The 12,933-nt window shown below is 40.8% G+C and overlaps 1 protein-coding gene across 1 annotated transcript in view; it reads right to left on the bottom strand.

The window, feature by feature from the left end:
* Positions 1–70: 70 nt before the first annotated feature.
* LOC106520943 (calcium/calmodulin-dependent protein kinase type II delta 2 chain) overlaps positions 71–12,933 on the bottom strand; it is a gene marked incomplete at both ends in the record, with an annotated part of 19,326 nt that continues 6,463 nt past the window's right edge. Inside the window, 1 exon segment of the mRNA XM_014013281.1 lies at positions 71–130. Within this exon segment, the coding sequence (XP_013868735.1) occupies positions 71–130 (60 nt within the window).

Here is a 12,933-nt window from a genome sequence, read left to right as displayed (position 1 = left end):
GTGTGTGTGTGTGTGTGTGTGTGTGTGTGTGTGTGTGTGTGTGTTTAGAGTTAAGGGTCACTTGACTCACCAATGTTGGGGTGCTTTAGTAAACGACAAATCCTCGCCTCTCTCTCCAGCTTTTGATGATCTGTGGGGGGGAAGAGAGACAGGGACATTATGATCCTTTATCTCTACCCGTGCTATGATTTAAATCATCTGACATGAAGTTGGAAGCAGCCCGGTTTTGCCTCAATGGAGGTCACGTTGTGTTTTCGTGTTACTGTCACTGTCAGCGTGTTTGTGTTGGAGTCTGTCGGGATGTGCTGGCTTCGAATCAGCTTGCTCTTTTCCTTATCTGAACTGAAGTGACAGAAATAATGTGACCTGATATGGTTGTGTGTCACAAGAAGACAGGGTGTAACAAACAACACATCAGCCCCGTCGTTGTAGTGGTTTATGGCATACAAATTGATGGTGGGTATGCACAAAATCTGTATGTGTGGACGTGAGGTGTTAAACTCTCCATGCAGTTTTCACTATAAGAATTGGTGAGCATAATTTTAAAGGCAAACTTTAACCCTAAGCTCTAAAGATTCTTAATTGCTTTCTTTGTGAGCTGAATTTTAAACAAAACATCAAAGTGATGGATGACACGTTCATGCCTGTGAGCCGAAAAACACACAAAAGTTCAGAAGCTGCAAAGAGGGTCAATCTGCTTTGCTGCAACTGAACCCCAAACAAGAAACATGGCGACCTTTGGGAGAGGAGACTGATTTTATTTGACTTTATGAACATGAAGTGACACAGAAATCTTTCTGTGAGGACAGTCAGGACTCTGACTCAGTTATTCTGAGTCAGAGACTCTGGACTCTGAGACTCAGATTGGCAACAGCAGTCATCAGAATGCGTTACACGGTTTGGAGGTGACCCACTTCAGCAACATCTCAGGGCACAGAGAACATGGAACACTGTGGAAGACGCCCCCATCTATAAATCAGATAACATTGTTGGTTTTCACTCGTATGTTTGTGTGTTCTTCCCCTACTTATAGTGATACTTTAGAATTTGTAAGTTTTGGAAAACACACACACAAAAAAAAAAAAAAAAACAGCAAGCAACACCATTAAATTTTCTTTTCATCAAAAAGACATTTCTGTTGTTTTTATTTTTTTATTTTTTGTATGTGTGTCAGAGTTTCATCCCTGAATGATGTTGGTATTGAATCATGCCTTTCAAAAACCTCAACCTCACAGGTTGTATAAAACCACTACGTGCCAGAGTTTATGGCCTCATTCTGATTGATTTAATAACTAAAATAATCTTTACTCAGTGTTTCTATCTGCAGCATTAAAACCTACAATATGACTTGAAACAAGGTTGTTCTTACATGATGGCTCATTGATCTTTTTACAGATAATGCTGCATATGCTCAGTGTCAAGTATGTTGGGATGCAAACTAACATGCATGGGATGCTCTAGATATATTCATGCCTACTTCTGGATCGTTACAATACATTTAATCTAAGCCAGGGATAGACAACTGGTGGCCTGCGGGCAACATCCGGCCTGTGGGTGACTTCTATCTGGCCCACCAATGAAAAGTTTACTGAAGTCGCAAGAACACTGTTTACCAGAATCACAACCAGGAGTCTGAACTCAAAGCATCTATGTGTTTATTTTTTGTTTGCTTCAAACAGTTTGCATTTATACTTATTAAACCAGAATACACCTGTTACACATGCAATTTATAATGAAATGTGTCAAGTTGCTGCACTGTATGATGGTTTAATAAACATAAACAAACATTTGGGTAAGTGTGCAGCACTATGTGGCCCTCTGGTAGTGTCAACAAAAAAACTGTGGCTCCTTCCATCATTTAAGTTGCCCCTCCCTGGTCTAAGCAGTGTTCACACCTACCTATGTTTCAGCTGTGCTTTACAAGTAATCTGACAATCTGCAACATTTCACAGTGAGGAGATTTTGCTATCACTTCGGAGCCCGCGAGGGGACATGGGGGGGATTTTTTTTCTTTTGCGTTACCTCGCAATATCTTTGCATTGCCTCGCAAAACTTTTTGCGTTTCCTCGCAAACATTTGTGTTCCTTCGCAAAATTGTTTTGCGTTCCCACTCAAAAGTTTGTTTTGTATATGAACTGAATTAAATCAGACTTTTATTTTGAACCATCCGGTTACCAAAACAGGATGTGTCGCCACAAGTTCGTGAAATTGACATTGATGTTGTGGCTGTACTGTGTAAAAATATCGGCATGCGACACACTTCCATACATGGCTGTGTGATATATTCATTCTGTAGCTGAATTAAAGCAGTAGGCTAACTCGCTAATGGTGAACGTGAATTTGTTGATAAACCGGCAGGCACAACAGTGATAAATGACTTTTGCGAGGGAACGCAAAAGAAAAAAAATCTCCCATGTCCTCTCGCAGGCTCCATACATCACAATGTAAAATACCAGTAAAACAAATTCATAGGTATGTTTGTCTATAAAAAGTCAAAAGACAAGCAGGTGTAAAGGAGCAAAAAACTAGAGTTGAATGCTGACCATACGAGAAATAGCTAAATGTATTTGGTGTGTGGAGCCCAGTTTTACACATGTGCAAAAGGGTTGATTACCAACCTTCCATGACCAAAGTGCAGAGGAGGTGAAAACTATTTAGAAACAAATTGGATTCTTTATCTTGTATTTTGATCAAAGCATTTCACAACTGTTGAACTTAAGACCCCAGGAAATCATTGTAGCTTCTGAAAAAAAGGTGTATGGTTTTATAAGGTTACAAGAAAGCGACACAATCCTGCACATAAAACTTGTAAAATTACTCTGTGAGTTTGTTAATGTGTCAGTTTGGTTGAACCACACTCTCAGCTGATGAGCACAGAGGCTCAGGCAGCCCCTGAAACAAGGGCAACTAAGTGGATTATTAGCAGGACCCTCTGAGCGAGGTCGCCGATCACTGTTTCAGTCTCACCATGCAGTTATGTGGTACTCATGCTTTAGAGTCACTCTCAGTCTAATGATCAAACATCTGATTTTCATCTGACGGTTTATAACACTTCTTCTATTAACATCATCAACACATTTATCTAATCCCTTTTGACACTTTTAAAATTTTTCCCTTTACTTTATTAATCTCTGGGAAACGTAATTTATTGTTGTTTTCAAATTAAATCAAATCTGATCAGACTTTATTTTCCTTATGAACTTAGGCTCACATGTGGAAGACTCAGCAAAAGAAACAGTATAAGCGAATGTGATGCTTTCTGGTTTCATCACTGGAATAAAGTTGCTCAAAAACTCACACAGGAGGTCATGTCCTGTTTGATGCTGCGGTTGTTTGTCCTGTGACAGCCACCCTCCTCCTCCTCCTCCTCCAGCAGCATTTTCCACCTCCTTTTTTTTTCTTTCACTCTGCCTCCACTCCTCCTCTCCCTCCTTCCTCCACAGGTAGCACATCTCCTCGCTGGCTGGACATCTGTTGTCTAGCAACTCCTGCACCAATCAGAGCGTCAGGCCTCCCCTCTCCTCTGCAGTGGAACCAACCTTGCATGCAAATGGTAGACATCCTAGAGTTCACGTGCAGCGATCAAACTCTACAGACAGAGGAAGTAACTGGGACTGTGGAAGCTTTCAGGATTACAGCTTTATAGGCTAACGCTCGCTTTGACAACATATAAGACATCCTGATTTACAGAACATCTTGGGTAAAAGTGGGAAACAATCAGCCAAAACTAAAAGGATGAATTCCTTAGATGAATGCATATCACCTGCCAGACTGCTGACTTACAGACTAATGCAAAGAAAGGATAAAGTAACCATTTTGGTCAAACTTTACAAATAATATTGCAACATGTTATGCTCAAAGTATATGTTGTGAAGGGCTCTCAGCTACAACTGCATCAAACTTTAGCTCAATGTCAGTAAAACTGCTTGAGTTACAGCGTTTTTTTGTGTGTTCACTAATATCCATCTTTAACTGGATTGACTCTAAAAGCTAATCAGTTGTATATTTAAGTTCAGTGATTAATTTCTAAAAGTTTCATTAAAATCCATCCAGTGGTTCATGAGATGTTTTGGTAACACAAAGGCAAAACATTACTGGAATGTGTTTCTTCTAAAGGAGGAGAGCACAAGTGAATGTTGTTTTTTTTTGGTCTGTACTGTTCTAACTTTTATTGCCTTACTTCATAAAAGTCTCATAAATCCCTTTGCTTTTTAATACTGCAGCTGCAAGCAACTAAAAATCGGCTTGACCCTCAGAGAGTCGGAGTTTGATAGTAATGGGTTGTGACTGGGTGACAAAAATGCTTCACGGCTCCCGAGCGTATCTGAGCACGTGCAAACTGGAACTCTGCTGCCACAGATATTTACGATGAGAGGCACTGTTCTCACGTTTGTTCAAACTGACAGCTGAACAGCCAATCACTGGAATTAACAGGCAAACACAACAAGAAAACAAAACAAAAAAATCTGTTGTAAAATATAAAGTTCTGAGTTATTTTTGAGTGTTTGTACTAGTTCTGTTTTAGGAAAGAAATTATAATTAGTTTTACAACAGTGACTATTGCCCGCTGTTGGCAAAGGCAAATACATGTGTTTTTATTTGTGTTTGTGTGTGCACCTTTGTGTAAGTGTGTCCTGTCTGTTGACATTATGCTACTTGGTGTGGTAATAGCTGAGCATCCTTCAGCACACACACTCTAAGTACTATTAATTGTACAAGATCTTTGCTTAAACTTTAATAATAACTGTCTTAGTCAACCCTATTTGTCTGTCAGCAAAATATCTCATAAAATATTGGATGGAGTTTAATGAATCTTTCAGAGGGATATCACCAGATGAATATTTGTAACTTTCAGATAACAGGCAGAAAGCACATCAAGCAGATGTAAAGCTTTTTTTTCTGCTAAACTAAAGTTTATTTATATTTGATCTTTTCAGATCACAATCACCAGCACATCTTTCAGCGAGGAAGCAGAGTCAGTTGTTTCTAACATACCATTGCAACAAACTAATTCATTGCCCATGTAATTACAACAGTCAATATTCATGGCAAATTCAGATAAACAGAAACTTAACTCTGAAACATATCCATCCAAACATCTACAAGATCATTTACGCCTAAAAGTGTTGCACTAAAACCTTTTTGACAACTGATGATTGAAAATCATTACATCACAAGACAAATAAAAAAAATCCACTGCAGACATTTAGAATCCGCCCACCGTCTCCCCTCACTGCTGCCTTGTTTCTTTAGTTTCTGATGTGTCGCGTCTGCAGCTGCACTGCAGCACTGTATTGTCTTACAGTTTCAGTTCACATTCTGTATGTCTGCTATAGACAAACTAAGACAGAAAAAGATAACAGTGGCAAACTTATAACAGTTACTGGATAAAAGCCATAGAGACTGAGCAAACGCCTGATGCAGAAGGTTAGGAACATTAGTTACAGTAAAGATGACACCTCTGTTGGTGAAACACTCAATTCCGGTTCTCATGACCCACTGTCCTGCATGTTTTAGTTATTTCCCTGCTTTGGCACACCTGATTTAAATTAATGAGTGATTAACAAGCTTCTGCAGAACTTATAGACCTGCAGAAAAGATGGAAACAACTAAAACATGCAGGATAGTGGACCACAAGGCCCGGAATTGAGAACGACAATAGCTCATGCAGTGATGAACTGAGCATTTTGTTGTTAAACAGATTGAGTCTACCCCTTTTAAAAATCACTGTTATAGATTTTTTTAAAGTTTTTATTGTATGCCACAAAACTGGAGAAAACATGAAAAGAAAATTAGGTACTGCATTATTTAGCAAGCCCATACAAACCACAGCAACTATCTGCAAACTTTAATGGCCTTAAAACTTTGAGACTAAAAATGTCAGCATGTGTGTGAATGTGTTTGTTAAAAAGAAAATATTGTATGTTTGAATGTTTTTAAATGTTTAAACTTCAATTTGAGCTTAAACACAAGAGCCAAGTGCAAAAAGCAGAGCATTTGCTGACCTTTGTTTTTAAAAGAAATTGAGCTAGGAAAATACAAAAATTTAAAAAGAATTTAATTTAAAAAAATCCTCTGAACAAAGCAAAACCAACATCTGCTTTATATTGACTTTGTTACACTCTGTGCAAAAAGTACCAGGAGAATTATCCCTGCCATGAGCCTGATTCTTGTTCTGTTTTTAGTTTATGCTTTGATGGCAATAAAGCCAGTAAGATCAATGTGCTTTGGGCTTAAACTTGCTTCTTTGTTCACACTGCAGTGGTGCTCTAAAAAAACACATCTATGTGTCATAGCTTGTTGGCGCTGCTTGGTTACAGTCGCAGGAGAATGTGGATCGATTCAACTTGTAGGCTCCTCAAAGTAATTTCACTGGGCTGCAATTGTTAAATTAATTGTTAAATTAAATCTGTAAGAAAATTGTGACAAAATAAGCAAATGTTTTGTTGGAGTCTCACTGAATTCTTTGTGTTTGTAACCAAGTGACCCATCAGCTATGTGGCTGTATTTTCAGCAGCTCCTTTTTTCGGAAATCAAGGCTTATTTTTGTGGACACAGTTTGCAAAACTGCATTTTAGGTCATGCTATTTAGTTGTCCACCTCATCCCACTTCATTTCTGCCTCAGCTCGCTTTGTACCCACCTTGAAATGCTTGGCCTTAATTAATTAAGTTTTCTTTTAATATCTTTCTCAGCAGAAACAGATTCTATTTTAAGCAACTCCATAAACCTGCTTTAGATAAAGTCTCAATAAGAGGTAATGAAATCAACTCTCTTAAACAATAATTTCAGCCAAGTTAAAAAAAATTAGTTAACATGTACAACATACTGTAAATGTAAACCATACAAGTTGCAGAAATTGCACTGTTCTAATTTTATTGGGTTCAAAGATGTGAAAATGTCGCAGCGCGGGCAGCTGAGCAGTCATTGACGTGGATGCATTTTCCACCTTGCAGAACACAGAAGCCTAATAAACCCATTCAGGAAACTGAGACACCGTCACCCTTGACTGGTTCCCAATAGAAGAAGAGTTATGAAACCGATAACTCTCTTGCTTTCCCCCCTCTGAGAAAAAAACAAAAGGTTGTTGGAGTCAAAGATAAAACTGCTCCAAGAGCACGCCTGGGAGGAACGACACTGTAATGTCTGCTGCTGTCTTAACCCAGAGTGTGTCGGAGAGACACATTATACTAATATTTAAAATTGGTTTCGTTTCAAGTTGACGTTCTGAGGGCGGCCTGACAACAAGACTCAAGAGAAAGAGGCAGACACAAACAAAGTCCCTTTATTATTCTCATATAATTAGATGCATAAATGAAGCCACATTATGCAAGGCACAATACTGAGTTAGCATTTGTATGCTGCAGATGAGGAACACAGGCAGCAGTAAGATAATGCAAAGCTGCAAATCATAGCAGTAGACTTGTGTTGAAAATGTTTCTAATTAAAAGGCTAGCATTTCTTAAAGAAATGCATACCACCCACCACCTTTGATAACAAAGGTTACTGATTAGGGTTGATTTGTTTTTGTTCGAAACTCGTTTTTAAAAACTCACAAAATCTTAGGATAAAGTCACTACTGTTGGATTCTAGTACCATAAACTTGAAAATTACAGCAGCTTGTGATCAGATCGTCTTTTTCTGGCTGCTGCCTTTAGAGGTCTCCACAGCAAACCTTCTGCTTCCATCTCACCAGCATTCTGCTCTGACGTACCACCCCTCATACATCCATGAACTATCTCTGTGGGCTTTCTTTGTCCTCCTCCCTGGCAGCTTTAAATTCAACATCTTTTGCTCAGTACATCCCCCTTCAATCCTCTGTACGTGTCCAAACCTTTGTCTTCAAACTGCTCAGCCTGACCTGTCCCTCTCCTAGACTCCTTTCTAATCCTGGCTGTGACTAGAAGGCAACTCAAAATTAAAAAATAAAGAATAATAGAAAAACTGCGAGAGAAGCACAAAGTTTGTGTTGCAGTCTGTGTCCAGCGGCCACGTTTTGAGCAGCCACCATTTTTTTTTGAGAAATACGGCTTGTTTTCTGTGTGCACGCCACGGCTTGAAAAATTGAGTTTCAGGTGAAACTAAAAACCTGTCTCTTTTCCAAAGACGGAAAATTTTGTTCAACGCCGAGTGCCTGCACATGTGTGTATCAGATGGAGACAGGCAGTGTGAAAGCACGACCAGCATTTATTTTTAGCCTTCAAGTACCCAGTGAGTCATGTGATTCCCCTCTATGTCACTGATCCCTCCTGTCTCTCCTACCCTCCTGCTTCTCCATCTTCATATCGCTCCTCTCTCCCACAATAATATCAACCGTCTCTCCCCACTTTTTTATCTTGCTTCAGTGGGAGGTGAAACAGAGAAACAGGAATGAAAATGACAAAAAGAAGAGAAAACAGTTTCATCTTATCAAATGATGGAAAGCCATCATCCCTAACTGTCCAGCACTGTGTCACTCCATTTGCGATGTAACATTTGCAGTGTGCAAAAAAACATTTTATTTTTATTCAAGACACTTAGGCAAATACATTCAAACAGACGAGGGATTAGAGATATGCAGAGGCAGCTGCATAGCAGCACACACACACAGCACACCAGCAGCAAACAGAAAGTGACAGCAGATATCAGACAGAGCAGTAGTGACAGGATACTGACACATGCATAAAGAGAGGACAAATATTCAACTGCTGCGAGGAACAGTCTGAATGCACGAACACAAAAACTCAAGTACCGACTTGCCATCTTCTCTCTCAGATTATCTCTCCCCTTCTCTCTGCTTCCTGTTCTTTCCTTCCCCCGTTTTTTCCCATTTTTTCGCCCGCTCTCTTTCACTGACTCATCTGCAGCTCTAAATGAAATGCTGTATAATCGAGACAGTGGGATGCACAAGTGTGATGATGCATGCCTGCACACACACAAAATTCTTTGATCTTCCTGCATTCCAGCATCCAAACCCCTTTCAATTACACAAACTGTCACACGCGCATGCACTTGCATACGCAAACACATGGCGGTGGAGAGGGGCAGAGGAAGGTCATGATCCTGCCAGAGAGAAAGGAATCAGAGTTGCAATTCTACAGCTTATCGCGGAAAGAGGCTAAGACCGTATCTGACGTGCCAGCCAGCACTGTATGTAAACCTTGAAGCACACATATTAGGATTGTGAGTGTGTGGGTGTGTGCAGACCCACATGGGGGTGGGATTAGTCTTTGCAGTATTTTTGGAAAATCTGGCCATGCGAGGGGCAAGACACTGATCCGTCTGCTGAGGTGTCTGTTATCAACACGGCACATGGGCAGGAGGACAGGAAGGTGGAGCAAAAAGTGTTTGAACAAGAAGGAAAGACGAATAAAAGAAAGGAGACAAAATAAAGACAAGCATTTTTTCTGACAGTATCTATGATGGCAGGAAAATATTGTTTCCCTATCAAAGGAAACATGGAAATTGATGTATTTGTTAAAAGCAATTGTTTTTGTAAATTATCTAATAAACAATGTGAAAAAGACGCAATTGTTTGAGTTTAGATGGTTATTATAAGGTGTGATCTTAAAGAACCTCAGCACTCTGGGTAAGTAATGGGTGTGCCATCAGAGCAAGTCAGTAAACAATGTTTTGAGGTTGATAAGGTGCCTACAAGGCTTTAAATTATACCAACCACAGCCACTGACAAACACAAATTACCTCAGTCAAGTGGAACCCATCCAGTCTCATTGTGCACAATTTGCTGAATTAGATTTTTTACAAACTGTGATAAAAGTTTAACAGCAGTAACAGCAATTGTCGCTTCTGCCTCTGCTGCAGACAACACCTCGTAAGACTCAGATGAGTTGTGGGAAAAAATGACAGAAGTCTAATTTATGTGACTTTTTTTTTTCTGCTCTCGGTGAAGTAAGATGCTTTTTCCTCCTCTCCTGCCTTCCCTTATCTTCCCTGCTTTGCTGCTTGGAACCTCCTTTACGTTTTCATCTGAAACCAGAAATTATGGATATTTCTATTTTTATGGATTTGGTTAGCTGGTCTCTTAATGAAATCTTGGAACAAATTCATGGGAGGACATATCAAAGGTGGGACCTCTGTTCGACTGGGACAACTGATTGGACATATATTTGGATTCTGATCACTGGATTCTACAGATTGGCTTGGTGGTCTCCTGGTGTTCTGCAAAACAGCGCCGGTGGCTATTCAGGCCATTTCCTGGCTGCCTGACCAATTTGAAGGATTGTCGTGCTATCAGCACTCAGACAATAGTCCTGTGCGAGCTGGACTCGGTCTGCAAGCGGTTCTTCCTGAGGGTCGCAGGCAGGCTGCGGTCCCTGGACTTTGCTGGTGAGATGGAATTGATCTTGGAGAAAGCTGATAGCTTGGCTCGGCAGGATTGCCCACACTATTTGTCTGATTGGATTTACCACATTAGGATGTACAGCGGACATTAAGGCAGATGGAAAATTATTATTGTTTGCCTGACCAAAAACATTTTCTTCTGTTCTCAAACAACTGTGATTACTTATTTGGCTCTCCCCTATGTGGCCTTGAATGGCTGTGGATCTTAAATTCTCCTGGAATTGAGGCTCTGCCCTACCCCTCCCGCTTTCACTTCAGCCTTCAGAGGAGCCGGATATGCTTTTTTGCTCTGTCCAGAACCTGCCCCTCCTACACTGCTTTACTGCTTTTTCAAGCGTTTTTTCTCCCTACCATCCAAAACAAAAAGGAATTATTGATTTGGTCAACTGGTCTCTGAATGCAATGGACACTATTTTTTCCACATTAAGACTGGAACGAGGGGAACGAAGCTCTCCGAGTGGAACGGTTGCTGCTGGGCACATCACTGCTTCTTGGGGAAGCTGGAATCTGATGTGTCTCGGATCACTTTCCATTGAAGATGTAGAAGATTTGTATATATTTGGATTTATGATAACTGGATTTCTGCTGATTGGCGGAGGCAGATTCTTGATCATTGGAAAAGTGAAAGCAATCCTGACAGCACTCCGGACCATTGAGAAGCTGCCGGGTGCAGTGGATGGATTTTGCCAGGCTGGGAGCACACAGACTCAGTTTCTGGGGAGATAAATCGCAAATTGAATGTGGTTCTGAAAAGAATTGCAGCTCAGGAGAGAGCCTCGGCATGTAGGATCATATCTGGGTGAAGCTCCAAATGGTGAGAGGCGAGAGGACCCCGAATTTGGTTGATTGAACCTTTTTTTGCCACTTCAGAGATGCAGTTAAGACATTAAAAAGCAGCAGGAAATTCAAGGCTGTTTTGCCTCAAAACAATTGTGTTAATCCCTTGGCTCCCAGCTACTTGGACTTTGCCATGCTATTTAAACTCCCCAAGGATGACATGTCAACAAGGGCTTGATTCCCTCCCACCCCAATCCCCCATGTTGGACCTGGCCTTAGAAGCCAAGACCAAGGAGGAGGAAACTCTGAACTCTGGTGAACCGAGCAAGAGTCTGTAACATCATGGACTCTGGACTCTGGCGGGTGCTGGGTGTTGGGCTCTTTACGGAGATCCACCCTCAATGTCACTGGCTCCACTGAACCCCACCGCATCTCATGTGTTACCTGACTCAAGCTCCCTCCTCGCCCCAGCTGACTTGCTCTGTCGCGAGTGTTTTTTATGCATATGATTTTAAATTCTAACTCATCTCTCCCACTGTGTATTTCCAAGCTGCAAAAGGTAGCATGACCTGGTTGCGCATGACCTGTTCACCTGTTCCCCCATGTTTTTTGTCATGTGTCCTCTGGAATGGGTGTTTTTAACTGTAATTTTCATTCTACAGTGCATCCCTGATGTTATATTTGAATGACAATAAAGTAATTCTGAATCTGAATCTTCTTTCATGATGATGATCCTTGCTCTGTGCAGGGATCTATGGCTGCGAGACCTGGGGGCACCTGTTCTCCTATGTTTGGCTATGTTCTGTCTTTTTGTGAATGGGTGTTCTGAACTGTAATTTCATTGTGCTTTGTACAACGACAGTAAAGGTTTCTCTTATCATAACGAAGCTCTTCATTTCTGTTGAGAAATTTGAGGTAAGATGACAGAACATCTCATTTTGAGTATGAATTACTCAACTATTAATTGGCCTTCCATTCTTCCATTTCCTTTCTACTTGCCCATGGTTGAGTTTACAGAGGCAACAAGTCCAGGACGGAAACCAAAACATTCCTCTCCTCAACATTACTCTACAACCTGAAAAATCACAAAGTGTCTCCAAGCCAGGAAGAGGATTTATAAACCTTGCAGCAAGTTCTGGATTTGCTCCAGTGTCTCCTCAATAGCTATGTTTACATGGACATAAGTAATCAGAATAAACAAGCAATCAGAATAAAAATGTGTCACGTAAAGGTCCCAATCAGATCTGATTCAGCTTGATCGGAATGAATTTGTAATCTTAATGAGAGGGGTGGTTTATACTTACTGTATATCTCAAGTGACCATTCCACCTGTTAAGCTACTTTATGCTTCATGAAAAACAGATTCATAAGAAAAATGTTTCTTTCATTGCATCTATTCACAGTTTTGGATGTTTGTGTTGTCAGAGACTAGTGGCTGATAACAAGTAAACAGTAGGAGAAAAGGAGAAAAACCTTAAAGGCACAACACACCACTGGTTCCCAAATAGGCTGGGTCACGTCTGTGCGTGCACATGCACGTTTGTGAGTGTGTCTTCATGAACTACAGTATGTATATGTGTGTGTGTCCCAAGCCTGAGGCAACCAGGCCAGCGGCTACAATTACAATGACGGATGTGAAAGAACTGGGTCGGCTTCTCAAGAGATCTGCCCCTGAGACGACAAGACCAGCCAGAGCCCTGAATCAATACAGAACACATGCACATGTGCATGCACACACACACACACACACACACACACACACACACACACACACACACATACACACAAACACACACACACAAACACACACACACTA

The sequence above is a fragment of the Austrofundulus limnaeus genome, unplaced genomic scaffold (genome assembly GCF_001266775.1).
Source record: "Austrofundulus limnaeus strain Quisiro unplaced genomic scaffold, Austrofundulus_limnaeus-1.0 Scaffold99, whole genome shotgun sequence".
In the NCBI taxonomy this organism is placed as follows: domain Eukaryota; kingdom Metazoa; phylum Chordata; class Actinopteri; order Cyprinodontiformes; family Rivulidae; genus Austrofundulus; species Austrofundulus limnaeus.
The sequence above is the reverse complement of the archived record's forward strand: the minus strand, read 5'-3'. Positions and strand labels throughout refer to the sequence as shown.